Source organism: Euprymna scolopes, chromosome 24, assembly GCF_053919585.1.
Source record: "Euprymna scolopes isolate OS-2025 chromosome 24, ASM5391958v1, whole genome shotgun sequence".
Lineage (NCBI taxonomy): Eukaryota > Metazoa > Mollusca > Cephalopoda > Sepiida > Sepiolidae > Euprymna > Euprymna scolopes.
In genome coordinates, this window is record NC_136505.1 from 88,036,250 (window position 1) to 88,058,749 (window position 22,500).

Sequence of the window (22,500 nt, forward strand, 5' to 3'; positions counted from 1 at the left end):
GTCAACATGATTATGCTGCAGTTTTAGATGTTGTATTATGTGGAGGAATGCATCGTTCCTTTAACTTTATCAATTAAGTAAGGTTGCACCAACAAACACATCATCGTGTCACATCGATGATTCAAGAAGGACATTTTTGCTAGCTTATCTCAAAGCTTAAGTTCACTCTTGCATTAATGATATTTATATTAGGTTGACAAAGTTCTTGCAGAATTTTAAATTTTGATTTCAAATGATGCATTTTTAAACAAGTTTTCATTATAACACCTTTACTTTATATATCATTTTCAATGGTGTTTTTTGTTTGTTCTATAATCGTTTGAATAACAATCGTTTTAAAAGAATTGTCTTCTTTTCAGAACGTTGAATACAAGATAGAAAAAAGCAAATTTGCACAATTTTCTTATTTCAATTAAAGCTAGGCTGAAAAGCTGCTGAAACAGCTTGCGATATCAACAAAAGGGCGTTTGGCCCAGAAACCACTACTGAACACACAGCAAAATGGTGGTTTAAGAAACTTTGTGACGGGGACCAGAGTCTTGAAGATGATAAGCATAGTGGTCATCAGATGTTGACAACAATCAATTAAGAATTAGTCGAAGCCAATCCACGCACAATTGTTTGAGAACTTGCTTCTGAATTAGACGTAATGTATATGACGATTTCCAACCACTTGAGAGAAATTTGAAAGACAAAACATCTTGATAAATGGGTGCCTCACGAATTGATCGACAACCAAAAGAAACGCCCTTATGATGTGTCATATTCCCTTCTTTTATGCTCAGCTCAGTGGTTAGACACTAATGAAGCTCCACGACTCTACCTGAATGTGTGTGTGTGTGTGGGTTTATATGTGTATTATAGTATCTGTTTGATGCACAATTATGGATTAGTATGTAATGCAAAAATGAGCACAAATTTAACCATATTCAACCATCAAATTGACATAAAGCACTTATCTTAAGTCAACAGGCAATAACTTTTGTTAAAAAAAATGTCTAATCTAACGGGAGAAAGAGGGATGAAGACCCGGCCAGAAATAGGTTCGTTTGAAAGTCAATTTTTAAAAGCCGTCCAACACATGCCAACATGTAAAATGAACCGAATTTGGTGGTGGTGGTGATGATGATGATGATGATGATGATGATGTATAAAAAAAAATCTACTATTTTCTCTTTCAGATGATGCTAAAATGTCTTGTGGAAATAATCTGTGCACCTCTGAGAACGAGGCAATGCGGGTAAGTGCTTTTTTAAAATTCGTTTTTTGGGATGAAATACTGGTTTCTACAAGTTTCTGTGAATCCTGAAACGCTTTACGTATAGGAGATATTTAGATATGGTCAAATTGTACAAAACTGATAACGCTCTCTCATTTTTTGATGGTTTCTTTCTGTGTTTAATTTATTTTCCTTTTGTCTTTTTTATACATAGCATTTTTTGATAATACCTCTAGAACATATTGATCAAAGAAGATTGTGAAAAAGATGTTTTCATTGTAACTTTGGATTCATAATTTTATTTTTATATCTTTTTATTAAGAAAGAAGAGAGTGAAAAAAAATGGTGGCGTTCGTAATTAGCCGTGCATATTTTTTTTTTTTTTTTTTTTTTTGAAAATAAAGGTTGATTATGAAATGCGTGTTTATGCCGGCATAAAATGCCAGTCAACAGTGTCATAGCTCAGATCAAACTAAGTTTCTTTTGTTGTTCTTTTTAAACCGGTGCTTTTATAGACAACTTTATAGAAGATTCTAGATTCAACAGTTTCTTGATGCATTTGGTTGGTCAATCTGTCCATGGTCGGTTCAATTGTGTATTTAAAAAAAAAAAATTTATTGTATTTTCACTCCAAAGAAGGCATAGTGCCACTTTGATGTAGAGGGCTACTATCTGGAGCATTATTGCAGGGATACTATGTAGGGAGTTGGGCAGCAAGATGTCTGTTTACATTACACTTGAACTTCTACATGTCAGTACAATTGGGGAAGCAGGAACCCGGAAAGGAATTACAAAGTCTAGCAGTTCTGGTGAAGAAACTATTAGAGTAGCAGGCTTTCTGGCATCTGGGGATCTCTACTGTGTAGGGGTGGGACTTTGCTGATTGTCAGGTTTGTCGGGGTTATTTACGTCAAGGGGTTACAAAGTTCATCGGAGCATCTACTATTAAAATACTTGTAAAACAGGCAGAGGGATGAAACATCTATTAGGTTGGCAACTCTCCTTTGAACCCTGTCCAGGAGTAAGAGACTAGTAGCAGATGCACCAGCCCAAATGTGAAACAACAATACTCCATTCATGGGCGACTTGTGGCCTTGGAGAGGTACAGGATACTTTCAGGTATAAGTGACTTTCTAGCATGGTGTCATTAGCAAATATACCCATCTCAGTGACAATTTTATCAGGGACGTCATTTATAAATATCAGGAATAATAAAGGTCCAGGGATCGACCTCTGAGGCATATCTGCATTTATATCATATTGTTTTGATGTATGACCATCGAGGACAACCTGGATTCTTCTCTTATTTAAGAAGAATTTCATTATGTTAAGTATTCGTCCAGTAATACCATAGAATCTGATTTTCCTCGTGAGAACATCATTGTTCCATATGCTATCAAAAGCCTTAGATATATCTAGGACTGCTACCCAACCTTCCCCTGCTTTATCCAGCGCATGGTATATACATTCAGAGATTACAGTTAGGACATCTGCAGTAGAATGGGTTTGTCTAAATCCATATTGTTGGTCAGACAGAAGTTTAGCAACTGTAAGGTGGTGGACTAGAGCTTGATTAATTATGGACTCAAATATGTTGGCAAAAAGAGGGAGGAGGCTAATGGGGCAATAACTTAATGGGTCAGTTCTTCAGAAGTATTGTAAACTGATACGACAGAAATAGTTTTCCAGTAGACAAGAAAGCAAGATTCATTAAGGCATTTGTTGAAAAGTCTGGAGAGAACTGGAGCAATCTCAATGGAGCATTTTTTTAATACTACAGCCGGGATGAGATCAGGTCCACATGCTTTTCGGATGTCCATGTTTTTTATGCATGATTTATTTATTTTTATACACAATTTTTTTTTTTGTTTTTTGTTTTTTTTGAATGATGTCACTACCCTCTCCCCAGAAAAAAGAAAAGATGATGGTAATCCCTGGGAGACTAGAGTTATGATCACAGAACAAACAATATAATGTCCCCACCCCTAATAAAGAAGGAAGTAATGCATAGAAGATGGTATCACCATCTGATTACAATGTGGTAACCTTCAAGTCCAATGTAAACAAATTCTTGTTGAGCCGTCCTCTTAAATAATCAAATTCTACCCAATCCATGCCATTAACCATTACTACACTATCACCTTACATTCATTAACCCTCATCCTTTGGGCCTTAATAAGTTGTAAAAAAAATCCTTCAAGAAAAATCAAGAAAGCACACTGTCTTGGAGAATGATACCATGAGAACAGAACAGATATTACACAACCACCATTTTGAATTAGTTTGAAATATTAAACTGAATTGAATATTAAAGACGGTACTATAATAGAAGTTAACTAGACGTTCTAGTCAGTTAAAAACGAGCAAAAGTTAAAGTCAGGTTGACTTCGAATGTGTGCTTTATGGCAAACTTCTAGAATAAATGTGATATTGTAATGACTATTCTCTAATCTCTATTAATCTTCAAATGTTCATCGAACAGATACCATAATACTGAATTCGCCACACTTTATCCTAACAAGGGTTCATACAAAATGTCAACTAGATTGCCCAATAGTTTCCAAGAAAAAGTGGAGCAAACAAACAGTCTTCAAGAAATATAATATAGACTAGAATTTTTAATCTGGTAAAAGTGACCACAAATTATTGCCCGTTGATTTTGAAGGAGTGCTTTATGCCAAATTGATGGTTGAATATGGTAACTTTTGTGCTCCTTTTTTTGCATTAAATACTAATTGCTATTGACCACTAATTTTGAACAGATACCATAATACCTAGTTCGCTGCACCTTATCAAAACATTTTTATTTTAACTAAAAAAAGAAATGAATAGAAAGAAAAAATATTTGACTAAGAGATCAGGCATAGTAGAGGGAGTCTTTTTAAAAACAATAAAAAAGCAAATTTGGTGTCGTGAGAAAGAGACAGAGCAGGGAAAAGGAGAGTGACTGCGAGAGACTGAGGGGAGGAGAGGGGGTGAGACTGAAGGAAAGAGAGCAGCCACATACTTCTTCTCTCTATGAAGTCTTATGTGTCGGTGTATATTTCTTTATAGCTATATTAGTTTTATTTGAATGACTTTGTTAAAACAGTTGGTATGACAATCTCCGTTGAAAAATAATGAGCATATTTTAAGAAATGTTTTTGTAATTTCTTTTATTACATAATTTCATTAATTACTGTTAATATTGACAAAACTATTGCATATATATAGACAAAACTATTGCATATATATAGACAAAACTATTGCATATATAGAGACAAAACTATTGCATATATATATAGACAAAATACAACAACAACATTACAAACAAATAACACATAACATTAATTTATTATAGAACGTTTTAAAAATAGTTATGCAAATTAGACAGATATGGGAACTACATGGGTTTTTCATCAGTAATATATAAACCGTATTTCAATGAATGCATATTTTTTCATGGAAATTGCTTCAGACGAGACATAAAGCCATCTGATGTAAGGAACTAAAAAAATTACATCAAAGTTAAAAATTAACCAACCTGACTAAGTGAACAGCAATTCTTCCTCCCTTATCAGACACATCGCTCGTGGAATGTCAGGAATAAAAGCCAACCGTTTTCATGGTAGAATAGGAGTGATAAATGAAAAAAAATTGTATTTATTAATTGAGATGTATTACCATGTAAAGGACAGAAAAGGGTCATACTGATTTTAGAGATGATAAAGTGAGATATGGCCCAAGAAAGGTTGAGAACCACTCGTCCAGAAGAAGTTCCTTCTCTATATTGTTAAAATGAATATGGTTGGACTAAATAGTATCTAGAATAGCAAATCAAATGCAGCTTTCAGAGGAAATAGAATGTAAGTTTAAAAGATTTAAATCTATTTATTCTAATAACACATAGTTATCTCCCTTGATTAACATCTCAGTACCCACTTCCGCCCTTATGGGTATGTCTGCATGATTATTAGCAGGCCGCCCGGTCGTAAAACATGCTTAAATATGATATTTTGATTAATGCATTTTCATATTTATTATTATATTATATTGGACCCAATATATAGTAATGATTTAAAAAGTTAAAAAAAAAAAAAAAAATGACACATGCGCTACCACCGAGAATCGAAACCAAAATGTTTACCTTATAATTTACTTTTTCCTTTGACGTTAAAGCCTGAGCTATGGAGACATATTTGATGCAAGGCTAAAAATTAAACTATGAATCAATAGCTATGACGTTATGCATACATATTCGTAATGCTGTCGTTCGATCATCACCTGGCAAATTCCATTTTTTTAATTTTCACACTTTTGCATTGATTTTCCCTGGCTAAAACCCAAATATAAAGTTTCACATGGGTTCGAATACTCTATATATTAAATTTTAGATTTGTAAACCAAAAACTGACAAAGGAGTTTGGTAGGCAAATTTTTTAAACAAATATTTATATGCATACATAAATATATATAGAAAGAGGTTTGTGCTTACTTTAACCGTTTTACACAAATATTACACAAGTATAAATCATGTAGAATATCTGCATGAATATAATTACCCGTAATAGTTAACTAAAAATAATCATACCATAAGAAAACCGAAAAAACTAATAGGGAATTAATGAAAATTAATGTTTAAAATGATATGCAAAGTAGCTAGATCTTTTACAGATGAATGCAATTCCACAACCCATATATAAGAAAGTTGTATTTTCTTTTTAAATAAATAGAAAAGAGGCTTGCCTTTTTTCTGTTGTTCTTGGCCAGTATCTGTTCCGGCAGATACTGCTAGCAAAGACCATATGTGGGGTTTCCCCCACATATAAGACCTTGGTCAATGTAGAGGCAACCCTTCATACCAATTGCACTATCCAGCTCCCCTACTCCCCGGGGAGTTGGTCCCCATTTCCTCTTCACTCCTCACTTTAAAAATCGGCCTTGTACCTAATTTGCTCAGTGGGGGAGCAAATAAATACCTCAAAGTGTAGTATCTGTTCTGCAGATGTTGCTGATAATTTGTACCAGTCAATGGAGGGAAACCCTCTATACTGGGACAATTATTATTTTTGATAACCAGAGTGCCCCCTTTTTGCCTACTTTTAGGGGAGCTGGTTTTCACCCCACATTAAAAACGGCCTTGTGCCTAATTTGCTTTGGTGGGGAAGCAAATAAATACATTAAATAAATAGAAAAGAGGGGTTTTTATATGAATATCGATACACAAAAAAAAAAAAAGAAAACTATAGGATAAAACTTTGTGGACCATCCAACCGCCCTTGCTTCCATCTCGTCTATCAAAAACATTGTTGTCATGGAAACCAGCTTGTATTTAATAAAATTCACACTCCTTTCCACAATTCAACCATATTGAGTATAAATAACCTTCAGAACTTATGGACATAGTTTCAATTATGAAACTATATTTTGTTATGTTTTAGTTTCGATTTCGATTTTAGCTGATGGCACTCAAATTATATATATATATATATACATATTTGTACTTTTTAAATCATGATTATATATTGGGTACATATATGAAATAATTGACTTTATAATAATAAATACGAAATCTGCGTAAACTAAAATATCATATTCAAGCATATTTTATGGGCGCTTCTGCTAGTGTTTATCTATTTCTATGAGCAGAAACTAATTAACGATAAGTATGAATCTTGGAACACAGCTGCTAGTCGTAACTGGTCATTATGTGGGCTATATTTTATTTTAGTTTTATGTAAAAGAGAGAAAAATGGTATGGACGCCTTTTGTGAAAATTCCGATAGTTTCTATTATTGTGAAATTTTAACAATATCTACATCATTTCATAAATATTCCCTAATTTTCATTTTTTGGGGAGTATTTTAAAGGGTTTTAAAGAGGGTAAGACATAGTATGTGGATACCATTCTAATAGAAAATTCAATAAAGTCAGATTTGTATTAAATTTGATCTATGTGTATTATTAGACACAAATTAAGCAGGTATTCAGCAATTCACCAGATTGATTCTAGAAAATTTCTATGTGATTGTCTGTAACGCTGCTTTTACACTTTACTTTAATAATTAAAAAAACTTTACTTTAATAATTAAAAAAACTTTACTTTAATAATTCATAGAATAAAACTTTACTTTAGTAATTCATAAAAATAAAACTTTACTTTAGTAATTCATAAAAATAAAACTTTACTTTAGTAATTCATAAAAATAAAACTTTACTTTATTAATTCATAAAAATAAAACTTTACTTTAGTAATTCATAAAAATAAAACTTTATTTTATTAATTCATAAAAATAAAACTTTACTTTAGTAATTCATAAAAATAAAACTTTACTTTAATAATTCATAAAAATAAAACTTTACTTTAGTAATTCATAAAAATAAAACTTTACTTTAATAATTCATAAAAATAAAACTTTATTTTATTAATTCATAAAAATAAAACTTTACTTTAGTAATTCATAAAAATAAAACTTTACTTTATTAATTCATAAAAATAAAACTTTACTTTAGTAATTCATAAAAATAAAACTTTATTTTATTAATTAATAAAAATAAAACTTTACTTTATTAATTCATAAAAATAAAACTTTACTTTAATAATTCATAAAAATAAAACTTTACTTTAATAATTCATAAAAATAAAACTTTACTTTAATAATTCATAAAAATAAAACTTTACTTTAATAATTCATGAAAATAAAACTTTATTTTATTAATTCATAAAAATAAAACTTTATTTTAGTAATTCATGAAAATAAAACTTTATTTTATGAACTCATAAAAATAAAACTTTACTTTAATAATTCATAAAAATAAAACTTTATTTTATTGATTCATAAAAATAAAACTTTACTTTAATAATTCATAAAAATAAAACTTTATTTTAATAATTCATAAAAATAAAACTTTACTTTAATAATTCATAAAAATAAAACTTTACTTTAATAATTCATAAAAATAAAACTTTACTTTAATAATTCATAAAAATAAAACTTTACTTTAATAATTCATAAAAATAAAACTTTACTTTAATAATTCATAAAAATAAAACTTTACTTTATTAATTCATAAAATAAAACTTTACTTTAATAATTCATAAAAATAAAACTTTACTTTATTAATTCATAAAATAAAACTTTACTTTATTAATTCATAAAAATAAAACTTTATTTTAATAATTCATAAAAATAAAACTTTATTTTATTAATTCATAAAAATAAAACTTTACTTTAATAATTCATAAAAATAAAACTTTATTTTAATAATTCATAAAAATAAAACTTTATTTTAATAATTCATGAAAATAAAACTTTACTTTAGTAATTCATAAAAATAAAACTTTACTTTAGTAATTCATAAAAATAAAACTTTACTTTAGTAATTCATAAAAATAAAACTTTACTTTAGTAATTCATAAAAATAAAACTTTACTTTAGTAATTCATAAAAATAAAACTTTACTTTAGTAATTTATAAAAATAAAACTTTACTTTAATAATTCATAAAAATAAAACTTTACTTTAATAATTCATAAAAATAAAACTTTACTTTAGTAATTCATAAAAATAAAACTTTACTTTAATAATTCATAAAAATAAAACTTTACTTTAATAATTCATAAAAATAAAACTTTACTTTAGTAATTCATAAAAATAAAACTTTATTTTATTAATTCATAAAAATAAAACTTTACTTTAATAATTCATAAAAATAAAACATTACTTTAATAATACATAAAAATAAAACTTTACTTTAATAATTCATAAAAATAAAACTTTACTTTAATAATTCATAAAAATAAAACATTACTTTAATAATACATAAAAATAAAACTTTACTTTAATAATTCATAAAAATAAAACTTTACTTTAGTAATACATAAAAATAAAACTTTACTTTAATAATTCATAAAAATAAAACTTTACTTTAGTAATTCATGAAAATAAAACTTTACTTTAATAATTCATAAAAATAAAACTTTACTTTAATAATTCATAAAAATAAAACTTTACTTTAATAATTCATAAAAATAAAACTTTACTTTAATAATTCATAAAAATAAAACATTACTTTAATAATACATAAAAATAAAACTTTACTTTAATAATACATAAAAATAAAACTTTACTTTAATAATTCATAAAAATAAAACTTTACTTTAATAATTCATAAAAATAAAACTTTACTTTAATAATTCATAAAAATAAAACTTTACTTTAATAATTCATAAAAATAAAACTTTACTTTAATAATTCATAAAAATAAAACTTTACTTTAGTAATTCATAAAAATAAAACTTTATTTTATTAATTCATAAAAATAAATCTTTACTTTAGTAATTCATGAAAATAAAATTGAAATAAATAACTAACAATCCGGGTCGACATTTTTTTCCTTTATCAAATGTTTTTTTTTACCGTTACTCTCTTGTCTCGAAACCACTTAAAAAGTCTCTCATTGCCACATATCTATTTTGACTGGTTCACATTTCTCTTTCTTCTGACCGCATGCTGGCCACATCTGGCTCATTATAGTCTTTGATCATGCACGTCCATTTTTTCTTACATGCACTTTTTCTCTTCCAACCACGTGGTGCATTTTTCTCCTTCTTTTCCTTTTTCTTTTCATGCACAATTCCTGATTTGCAAATGTGCTTATTTCGACTACCACCACTACTACTACTACTGCTGCTAATTTCTTTACAAATCAAACATCCTAATTTGCTGCTGCTGATGTTTTCCCAGGCGTTCATATGCAATATGTTATATGTCTAGAATTTCCCTTATATAAAAAAAAAAAAAAAAAAAATATAGAAAAATCAGTATGGTGTACGTACCCATGACAGAAAGAAAATATCATATTCCAAAAATCATCAATCTGAAATGGAACGCATACATCAAATCTGTTGTCAAAGCTGCTGGAAAAATGGTGGGATCTTTCTATCGATTCAGTAGATATCTCACTGTTGATGCAATTCTCTATCTATATAAGAGCCAGGTACGTCCAAGGATGGAGTACTGTTGCCACATCTGGGCAGGAGCTGTTAGAAAGGACTTGTCCTGCCTTGATAGAGTTCAAAATAGACTTTGTAGCCTCGTAGGAGATGTCCTTTTCTCTTCCCTGCAGCCTCTTTCTCACAGAAGAGATGTTGCGAGTTTGCCTCTGCTTTATCGTTATTTTCATAGCAAGTGCTCGACCGAACTTCAATCTATAGCCCCTCCTCGCCAAACTTTCACAAGAAACACTCGTCTAGCTGAAAACACTATCAATAATTCCCCCCACTCTTTATCTGTGCCTAAACCTAAACGTAGATTCCATGAACAAAACTTCTTTCTTAGAACTGCACGCCTATGGAACTGTCTTCCATTTTCCTGCTTTCCAGCTGACTACAATCTGATTGTCTTCAAGTCCAATGTAAACAAGTTCTGGATGAGCCGTTCCACTTAAGTTAACAAATTTACCAAATTTCCATTACTAACGATTACTATATTATCCAATTGACTACTGTACACTCTTAACCCTTATCCTCGAGTGGTTCCTGGGCCTTAATAAGTGGTGATGCCTATGTAAAAAAAAAAAATCATATAAACTGATAAAGAATGTTTATTTTTTATAAAGGTATCATTTTTAAGCGAATTAAAGTTTTCTAATATCCCAATATTAAGAATGACTTTTTGAAGTCTCACAAGTTTGAATAATTTGGAGTTCTCTCCCTTGCCTGTTTTTCTATAGGGTGCCGTGATAGTGTGACTGTTCGCTTAGCCAAAAAAATTGATTTTATTAATTAAGAATATCACTACATGAATACATGATCAGTTTACATGATTTTTGGTGTACGATATTTTCTTTCCATCATGGCTACACTCATTAAGCAGATTTTGTTTTAATTTTTTTTTTAATGAGGGGAATTCTAGACAAGCAAAGCACCAATGTCTTAAGTTTAAGGAATTTTAAGAAGAAATTAAAATCCATAGAATCTTGCTTAATTGATTCCAATGATTATGGATCAAATTTAACGCAAACGTTACATATTTTATTAAAACAAATACATGCATAAGCGCACACACACATGCACACACACGCACGCTCACACACACACGCTCACACACACACGCACGCACTCACACACACACACATGCGTGCATGCACACACACGCGCACGCACAGACACACAGAGAGACACACACACACACACGCAAATGAAATACATTGTGACACTTTAAATTATTTCATAAGAGTTACCTCCCATGTTTTTTACATTTTTGTATTCGATTTTTTTAAATGTAATTCTGACTTTTTTAGATGAGATGTGAATGATTCATTAATCGGACAATTATTTTTATAACACTACACTCAAAATGAGATTAATTGTCCGATTAATCAAAATAATACAAACAGTTACCTCTCATGTTTAATATTTTCTGGTTTCTTCTTCTTCTTCTTCTTCTTCTTCTTCTTCTTCTTCTTCTTCTTCTCTGTCTCTGTCTCTCTCTCTGTCTGTCTGTCTGTCTGTCTGTCTCTGTCTGTCTGTCTGTCTGTTTGTCTCTCTGTCTGTCTGTCTGTCTGTCTCTCTCTCTCTCTCTCTCTGTCTGTCTCTCTCTCTCTCTCTCTCTCTCTCTCTCTCTCTCTAGTACTTTAATAAATTTACTAAACGAGTAGGATTTATTCAGCTTCTGGCAAAAATATGAACAATTGACAGTTGAAATATAGAAATAAAAAACAAAATGAAACAAACAAAACGAAACAACGAGTTATTCAGATTAAATTTTTTTTCTCCTTTTCTGACTCTTCTATCAGTTGTAAAAATCAAAGAAAATTATGCCAAGCAGAGTTAGCTATCCATAGATTTTAATTTATTAAAATAGGAAAAAATAATTGATTTGCATACTAAAAATAATTCTTTCTATTTTTTTTTTAAATGAAATAAAAACACAAAAAAAAAAAAAACACATTCATAAAGAGTTAAAAGCTCTATAAAATGAATATAATAAATTATTTTTAATATGACGTTCGCACATATAATAAGAAGATTGTCTGCCAAGAGGTGCTGGACTGCTGGACTGAAGGAGCAAATTAAAGATTGTCTCTAACAATGTTATTTTATTATTTGTATTGAACTATGTAGCACAATATTAGTTTCTGGGTATTTATTAGAACTTCTCAATTCATCTTATTTGGATCAGTTCTATATTTAAAATACAATGGACACTATTTTCATAGAAATGTTAAACACATATTTTCTGCATGCTATTGGTTTTTTCAGTCCCAAAACCTCATTTTTTACTGTATCCAGAAAAATATCAGCTTTATTAAAACATATTTCTTGATTCAACATATTTCTTATTCCGTGGAATTTCCATGGGTCCTGTTAGTTACAATTAACCAATCAAACAATGTTAATTACCGAATTGAAAAGATTAATTAAACTTGTTAATATTCAAGAACATAAAGATTAAGGAACTTCTGAAATTTATGGACCGTGATGAAATAATGTTTTTATTTACAAACCCATTCTTAACATGAGGAGAAGGCTTTGTTAACTGTTTTGTACTTTCACCTAACAATTTAAAAAACAAAAGATACTGTAAAAACTTAATTCAACTCGAAAATACTATCTAAAAAAATAACACAGTCCTTAAACTGCAGAAGTATCAAAATGAAATAAACCTTATCAATGTTAGTTAACATGACTTTTTTTCAAATGTAATAAAAGTTTTATTTAACTACAAGAAAACAAATTATGAAACTTTGATCATGGCTTATTAAAATAATAGTAATAATAATAATAATAATAATAATAATAATAATAATAATAATAATAACTATCATCTCTCCATCCCCTCTTTCCTTCTCCTGCCTCTTCCCTCCTTACTAATATTCCTCTCCACCCCTCCACCTCTCTCCAAATGTAGTACCAGTCAATGCTGGCACTATACTAAATACTTGAAGGGTCAAGGAGGATGGAAAGGCTAAGGATTGAAAGCACTTACCAGACCTCCATTGATTAGGTGCAGAGAGAACTTGGAGGTTAAGGAGGCTTATTGCCACCCGAATTCCAGCAAAAAATCAATGGTAAGTGACTGTTGCAATGACATAGATTTATTTGCAAAGGTTGTTGAAAGAGGTGACGATTACTGGAAATCTGGGGAGACTTCTTATCACCCACCCTCTAGGTAACACCACTGTTTTTTATCAGTGAGCAATCTCTGATGATGACCTGTGTAAGAACTTCTAGTGAGTGAAATAATAATAATAATAATAATAATAATAATAATAATAATAATAGACACAGAGCAAGTTAAATGTCTTTTAGATCCATTGTTAAAGTCACTGGAAAAATGGTTACATCATTCTACTGCTCCAGAAAGTATCTCACTTCTGATGCAACTCTCTACCTTTACAAGAACCAAATATGCCCGAGGATGAAATAGTGTTGTCACATCTGAGGAGGAACTGTTCAGAGTACCTTTTCCTGTCTTGACAGGGTATAAAGCTGCCTTCAAAATCTAATGGACGATGGCCTTTCAGCCTCCCTATTTCCTCTTCTTCACAGAAGAGATTTTGCATTTTTATCTTTACTCTATCGTTATTTTCATGGCAAGTGCTTAACTGGGCTTCAATCTATGGTCTAACTCAGCAAAGCATTCACAATACATACTTGTCTAGTTACAACCTGCTACACTTTGGAATTCTCTTTTGGGTTCCTGCTTCCACAACTGTACTAACATGCAAAAGTTCAAGTCTAATGTGAACAAACATCTTGCTGCTCAACTCCCTACATAGTATCCCTTCAACTTATGTCTCTGATAGTAGCCCCCTACATCAAAGTGGTGCTGTGCCTTGTTTGCGATGAAAATGTAATAAAAAATATAAACTACTATCAGCAACGTTCATTTTTGTGCCTAAAACTAAGCGAAAATTCCAGGAACAAATGTTATATCCCAGAAATGTCCGTATATGGAAAGCAATGCCGCAAGATTGCTTCTCCGCTGACTATAACATGGTCATTTTCAAATCTAAAGCAAATAAGTTCTTGTTGAATCGTCCTCTTAAATAATCAAACCTTACTCGCATTCCGGCATTACTGATCATCATGGTGTTCTCATAATCTATCTGACACTCATTAACTCTTATCCTCTTTAATTAGAAATAATTACTAATTCAAACAAACTGACAAACTTGAAAACTTCCAGTGTAATAAGCGTCCTAAATTCTCTTCTCATTTTATGTTTATTTTCTTAGTGAAACCTAGTTATCTCCCCTGCATTGTCAACCGCTTTGACACAAACCTTGGATGTTATTCGCACAATGTTTTGGCCGATTTAATCTTGAACCTTCTTCAGGTGTATATTTTCAAATTTGCTAACATAGTAGTCAAACTGTACAATCTATACAGAATTTAAGCCAGGGAGGTGGGGGTATATTGCTCTCATTCTCTCAACCATGGAAAATGTTAAGTTGCTTGTGATTATTATTGTCTGGTGATTATTATTGTCTTGGTTGGAAAAAAAAAAAGTTTTAAAATTAGTCAAACATGGACATTCTGGCAATAGCATTGAATAAAACTGTTAATCTTTTGAAAGGTGAATTTGGGATGCAGATAACCTGTGCAATCCAAAAATGGTCTGAAATCTAGGATCTACTTTTTTTTTCTCTCCATGTACATTAATTTAGCATCCAGTTTTGTTTACATTTTTTTTTTTTCTACTCACGTTCACCCCTATCAACACGATGCCTAGGAAAGATTAACACGATGTTGATTTACGTTACATTTACACTTCTGCATGTCAGTACAGCCAGGGAAGCAGGTAGCAGGAAGAGAATTCCAAAGTCTAGCTGTTCGAAGGAAGAAACTATTAGAATAGTAAGTTTTCTAGAATTTAGAGACCACAACAGTGAAGGGGTAGGTGTGTCAGAAATTTCGTGAAAAATATTGAATAATTCCACCCCGTCTTTCCAAGCTTTTACCTCCTCGAAAAATGTAATTCAAGCCCTAATTTTCTTTTTTTAATTAAAGGGGCAAGGACCAAGGTTTCATTAAAAAAACAAACACAAAAACAAACAATATGGGTTTTTTTTTTTTTTAAGTTTTAAACTTTGGACTTTCTAAAAAACACTACTTTTTTTTGTTTTAAATTTTAATATATTATTTATTGATCTTTTATCTTCAATTTGTGATATATAAAACTTTGGTGAGTAAATTAATTATTTACTTTTTAATAGACACTTGAAAATGGGGGGGGGGGGCATGAATTAAAAAAAAACGTTTGTCTAAAATATTATATTCGGTTTATTGGAAAGAGCATACAATTTCACACTGACCCTGAAAATATCGTAAAAATTGAATCAATAGAAAAATTTTGATAGATTTTTAAAGTTTAAAAATTGAAAAATACTGAGCTCGTAAAATTCAATTAATTTCATTACTGTTTAAAAAAAAAAAATATTTCTATTACTTTTAAAACAACTTTAATAGCTTATTTTGGAAGTATAATCCATAAAGAAAATAAACACACCACTTTTAAAAGAGAAATTACGAGTTTTTTATATTTTATTCGCAGTTTCGTGTTAGGGGTGTCAAAAATTCTTACAAAAATTCTGATACACCTAGTGAAGGGGTGAGATATAGTTGCTAAGCAAGTTTGTCGGGGATATGTACGCTGAGGGGGCACGAGTGCAATGAGTTCCATTAAAATATTTGTAAAACAGGCACAGAGATGCAACATTGTGGTGATGGGACAGGGGTTGGAGCTTAGTTGACAAAGTGGAGCCTATTAGCTTGAAAACTCTTTTTTGGATCCTATCCAAAAGGGAGAGGCTAGTAGTAGATGCACCAGCCCAGATGTGGCAACAATACTCCATGCATGGGTGAATAGTGGCCTTTTAGAGGTACAGGATACTCGCAGGTGTTCATAGTTTTCTAGCTCGATAGAGGGAACCCACCTTTTTTGCAGCCGCCTTTGCAATGTACTCAATGTATTTGTTCTATTTCATATTGTCCGTGAATGTTAGGCTGAAGAGTTTGAAGGAAGAATTCTCAGATAGGGTGTTATTCATCGTAGATATCGGAGGTTGGAGAAGCAGCAATTTTTACTAGCATCAAATGTTACCATCCATTTGCGATCCCATTTCTCTATGGTCTGGAGGTAATTTTCTAACGATTTTACCATTGTCTTAGATTTATGTACATCTGTTCTTCCCTAATGCATGTTATAGAGCGTTGTATCATCAGCAAATATATCCATCTCAGACACAATATTATCAGGGAGGTCGTCAGGAATAATAGTGGTCCAAGGATCGACCCCGGGGCACTCTCACATTAATGTTATGCTGTTTGGATGTAAGTCCATCAATGACAACCTGAAGGGTTCTATTGTCTAAGAAGGGTCTAACTATATTTAGTATATGTCCAGTTATACCGTATAATTTAATTTTCATTAGCAGCCTTTTGTGGCAGATTTTGTCAAAGGTCTTGGATATATCACGGGCTACAGCCCTGGCTTCACTCACCTCATCCAGTATATGGTAAATGCGTTCAGAGATAACTGTTAAAATATCTGCAGTAGAACGACATTGTCTAAATCCATACTGTTTGTCAGAGATAAGATTTGCTTTTGCAAGATCGTGGACTAGTACTTGATTAATTAAAATCTCAAAGTTTTTAGCGAAGAGGGGGAAGAGACTGATAGGGCGATAATTGAGAGGGTCAGTCCTTTCACAAGAATTCTTGTACACTGGTACCACAGATGTCATCTTCCAGCTATTAAGGAAGCACGGTTCAGCAAGGCATTTATTGTAGAGCTTGGAAAGTATGGAACTAGCTCAGCTGAGCATTTCTTAATGAGTATAGCAAGAATGAGATCAGACCCACACGCCTTGGAAATGTTTAATTTTTTTATGATTTCGCAGACATGAAAAGAGGTGATTGTTACATCATCTAATGTGACTTCAGTCCCCATAGGGAAATTTGGGAGGGAGTTGTTTGTTGGCTCTAAGGTGAAGTTGGAGGCGAATGGCCGAGCAAGCAGTTCCATCTTCTCAGTTTCCGTGCATGCGATCTCCTGGTTGTTGGATAGTGGAGGAATTACTGATTGCCCTTTATTCACTACATGTAAATTAATTAAAATGGATTAAATTAAAACGGCATGTGACTTCGACTAATCTAATTTTTAGCATTTTTTAAATATTTTTAACATTTGTGCATTGTAGTAATTTATATCATTTCATTGTAATAAAAAAATTCAATTTTTAAGTATTTTTTATGCTAAGGAGTTCAACAATAACTTTTTTAAAATTCTCGTTGATTTTTAAATAAATAAAAATTAAAAAGAAAAATTCTCTTCTTAAAAATTAATTGTAATTAATAATTTATGTACACGAAGAAAAGCTAGACAATAGACCAGTTTTCGATGGTGAAGGTTATCAGCTTCCAAAATTCATCTTTCAAAGATCAACAATTTGGTACCATGTTATTATCAAACTTCCCAAATACGTTGGATTAAAAACATATAAATACAAAATTCCATTATAATATGCCAACATTTCTTTAGTTTTAAAAGTTTCTTTTTTTATTTTCTAAAAATGAAAATAAAAAAATTATTTTAGTTTTCATACAGAGTTATTCCCCGTTTTAATATAAATATTTTCTTCACCTAAAATCTGTTTAAGTTGTTGTTGTTGTTGTTGCTGTTAACAACAACAACAACAACGGTAACAAGCTGTTAAAATTTGATGTACATAAGAACAGGTTCACACAGCGTTGCCAACATTCCTAAGTGAAGGTGGAACGAACTGAATTTGAACTTGGAATACCCAGGTCATCAGTTCGTATTTACAACCACTTAACCACTATCACCTCCCTACTGCTGCTGCTGTTATTGCTGATGAATGAATTGAACTTCTTCACACAGTCAACAAAGATTGTGTTTCAGGATTATCTGATCTACACAAAATCAGGTAACAATAACTCAATACCTGAAAAATAGGATGACTACATAAAGCAGATCAGAAATATACTACACTTTGATCTCAATGAAGGCTAAGAAGTGATGAGTATTGTGTGAAAGCAGATTTTTCCTTTGTTACTGACTTATGCTATTGTTGTTGCCCAACTAATGTCTGCATAGAATTCACAAAGATCATGTCTCAGAATTGTCTGATCTGCATGAAGTCTGCTTCATTGTGTGTTGAGATGGTTAATGAGTTTGTTGTTGGTTTTAAATGGTTAATAAATTTGTTGTTAGTGTTGAGATAGCTAATGATTTTGTTGTGAGTGCTGAGATGGTTAATGATTTTGTTGTTGAGATGGTTAATAATTTTGTTGTTAATGCTGAGATGGTTAATAATTTTGTTGTTGGTGTTGAGATGGTTAATAATTTAGTTGTTAGTGCTGAGATGGTTAATAATTTTGTTGTTGGTGTTGAGATGGTTAATAATTTTGTTGTTGGTGTTGAGATGGTTAATAATTTTGTTGTTAGTGCTGAGATGGTAAAAAATTTTGTTGGTGGTGTTGTTGTTAATCATCATTCATGATAATGATTTTTGTTGGCATTCATTTCCCTAATATCTTTCTCTTAAGAATTATTTCTAGAAGGATATTGAGTATTTATAGGGGGGACCACATGAATGTTACCAACGTCTCTAAGTGAAAAAAGTATCTTGAAGCTTGATTTTTACTCCTAAGTGATTTGCTTGTCTTTTGTTAGCTTTAATTGTCAGTTTGTAGTATTAGTAGTAGTAGTTGTAATCATCATCATCATCATCATCATCATCATCATCATCATCATCATCATCATCTATATATTAACAGGATAGCGTGTGTGCTATTTATTTTATGTGTCACGCTTATGTCCAAGTGACTGTCACTTAATTGTTACGTTAATTGTCTTGTCATAAATAATTTTACCAAGAATTTTTCATAAGTTTTGATTTCAGTTTCGATTATAGCTGACGGCACTCAAGTTATATATATATATATATATATATATATATTTTTTTTTATTTTTTTTTTTTTTCATAAGTTTTTGGTTTCGGTTTCAATTCAAGCTACTGCACACAAGTCATATAGATATATATTTTTTTATTTTTGAAATCGCAACATTATAATGCATAAAAATCGATAGAACATTAACTCCATAATAATATATACGAAATCTGCAAGAATTAAAATATCATATTTAAGCATACTTTACAACTGGGCTATGCCGGGCATCCTTGCTAGCTTAGATAAATACTTTTGCAGTTTTAACAAAAGAGCTACAATAATATCAGAGCGTCTCCATTTACACTGAACATCTACAGAATGCTAACATCAATATATTGCATACTAGCAGGGGTACCCGGCGTTGCCCGAGTGTTTGTTTCCGGGACGGGAGGGGGAGTTTTAAAAAATGTTATGGTAGGTAAGTAGAAAGGATCAAACCCGGAGTCATGAGTAAAAGTAGGAAAATAAAGTGTGAAAAAAAACAAAAACATCTGCAACGTTAACAGTTCGGCCACCAAGAAAAGTCCATTCCAGTTGTTTAGGAAAAAAAACAAAAAAAAAACGACTACGGTAGGTCGGCGCGAACGTGAAAATATAATGTGAATTGTCCAGCACGCTAACCACTACGCCACAGAGCACTGCAGCTTAGTTTAGTGATTTTAAATAACTTCACATGAAAGAACTACGAAGCCAAACCGGTGTTCTCTTCTCAACTGTTCCTTGTGAATGATCCCCAAACGGTGTTAAGTGGTGGCAGGGGGAGGAGGAATTTATTAGAGAGAAAATATTTTACCACTTCCATTGATCTTAACCGATTTTGGCCGTGACTTCTCAGCAGAAAAAGTATAGAAATCTAAGATTATCGAGGAATTTGAGAAATAATAAGCCTATAACACACCTCAGATATTGTTCTGCCGTTTGTGCATATTATATTTGCATGAAATATCTTGATTTTTAATCCTATTAATGTCAAAATCAGACGGGAAAAAATGAGTTCATTTTATTTATATAGAGATGAATGAGTCCCCTATAGAATTTCCACATAATAATAATAATAATAATAATAATAATAATAATAATAATAATAATAATAAATAAATAAAAATAAATAAATAAATAAATAAATAAGTAAAAAATTTAAAATTTAAAAAAAGTCAACTTTAGTTGAAACTCTTTAATTACATGCGTCCCTGGAACCTACAACATAAATAAAATGTAAATAAAACAAAACAACCAGCATCACAGCGTAAAAAACATTTCTTTATCTTATAAAGTTTTTGTGTTATTTTTTGAGAAAGAAAAGAAAATTCAAAGAATTAAATAATAAGCTTCATATAGAGTTATCTCCCCTTTTATATAACTATATTGATATTAAATTTTGAGGCACTATTCATTTTTAAAGTTGCTTTTTTTATATGGAGAAAATCTTGCACCTCAAAAAGGGTCATTCTGAATTTGGGACAAAAATATAAATTGTTTCAGTCAAGGAAGATCAATCATCTTCTGACTGAGAACCGAACAGACACTACTAAACAGATACTACACTTTGAATGATTATATGCACTAAAAGATTTTTTCAAATTTACAAATTAGACACAAAGCCATCAAAAGTGTAGAAAGTTAAGGGAGTAGTCTGTGGTCATCCTCCGTCTATCCTGCTCCTAACTCAATGCATTTTGATCCATTCGTCCATCACTTTCACTTCGGCAATCACCATAATACCACATTTACTCCATTAAAATATCTATGATTGCTTAAAATCACGGGTTTTCCTAAAGATATTTCATCTATTGAACAGGATCTAAAAACAAGTCTCCAATGTAATAGGTTCCGCACTGTCAACTAAGTTCCAACTCCTGTCTCATCACTACAATGTGTTGCATTCCTGTTTTACAAGTATTTTAATGGTATGTGTATCCACAAACTCATAGCACTGGTGCTTCCTCAACGTAAATACCTCCAATCAACCTGGCAAGCAACAAAATCCCACATCTTCACTGTAATGGTCCTTCTATGCCACAAAGTCTTCTACTTTAAAATTTTATTACTTCAAAATATTAGACTTTGGAATTCCCTGTTTTTTTGACTCTGCACGAACATGCAGAAATTAAAAATGTGATGTGCACTGATGTCTCACTGCTCAACTCCCTACTTAGAATATTCCTGTAAGCATGACCTCTAATTTACAATAGTGCTTACGTCTCAGTGGCAACTTGTCTTGCTTGGATTAAATATGAGTAAAAAGACAAAAAGGAAAAATAAAGGGTGGGGGTGACAGCCAACAACAGAAAAAAAAAAAAAAACGAAACCAAATAAAACTGTTTCAACAGGTAGACTGTCTACTATTTTCTATTTTTTTAGAACACCAAACAAACAAACAACCAGATCGAGATCTAATTGGTAGTTGGATTTAAGTGAAAGCAAATGAAATATGTTAGAATTAAAGAGTGAATATTATCACAAACCAACACTAGTTTATAAATGCAACGCTCTTTGTGCAAACAAATGGAGCTTCCAGTGTTTGACAATGTTTATAATTGTGATTTTACCTATTGTAACAGCAGCAAAATAGCCTAGGATTATAAGCGCAAATTGTCATCTAGACAGTAGAATTTTGATCACGGCTTAGGGCAATTGTTTGTCTAGCCATTCTGAAGAGCTGTGATACAGCGAAACACTCAGTGAGTAAATGAGTTTATACATATATTATGTGTGTGTGTGTGTGTGTGTGTGTGTGTGTGTGTGTGTGTGTGTGTGTGTATAATAATTTTTGTCATTTATAATTTAAATACAATTCCGAACATACGGCTCCATGTCTCATATGTATATATTATAATATAGAGGTAAAATTTTCACAAACTATGCATTAAATTAGGCTGTATTCGGCAATAACGCATCAAGTATGGTCTTACAAGTGAATCTATTGTGTTTGGTTTATCAGCATAGACATGACCTTTACATATCCACTAAGAAAATAATCTAATGGCCAATCAGAATAGCACTAACGAGCACTAACTAGTTAACAGGTCCATTTTGTGAAATTATTTATTCATCAAAAGTTTCTCTTGGTAAATTGATCATTTCATTTGCAATTTACAAACGTAGCTCAGGTGTTAGTCACTTCATGATGAATTGCCAAACAAAGCTGAACTTAAACTAACCAATAGTTGCCAAATCTGCAATAAAAGAAAATGAAGTTATTAACTTAAAGTTTGCAACCTCTAAAAACTCACTGTGTGTGTGTGTGTGTGTGTGTGTGTGTGTGTGTGTGTGTGTGTGTGTGCTGGCAGGGAGACCTGACGTTGTTTGGGATTGAA

At 31.1% G+C, this 22,500-nt stretch overlaps 1 protein-coding gene across 4 annotated transcripts in view; it reads left to right on the forward strand.

The window, feature by feature from the left end:
- LOC145246821 (pleckstrin homology domain-containing family G member 5-like) overlaps positions 1 to 22,500 on the forward strand; it is a 1,071,747-nt gene that overhangs the window by 340,830 nt on the left and 708,417 nt on the right. For all 4 annotated transcript variants that reach the window (XM_080108657.1, XM_080108656.1, XM_080108658.1 and 1 more), the window contains one exon: positions 1,182 to 1,240. In XM_080108657.1, the coding sequence (XP_079964783.1) occupies positions 1,193 to 1,240 (48 nt within the window). In that variant the 5' untranslated portion in view covers positions 1,182 to 1,192. The remainder of the gene's footprint in view (positions 1 to 1,181; positions 1,241 to 22,500) is intronic.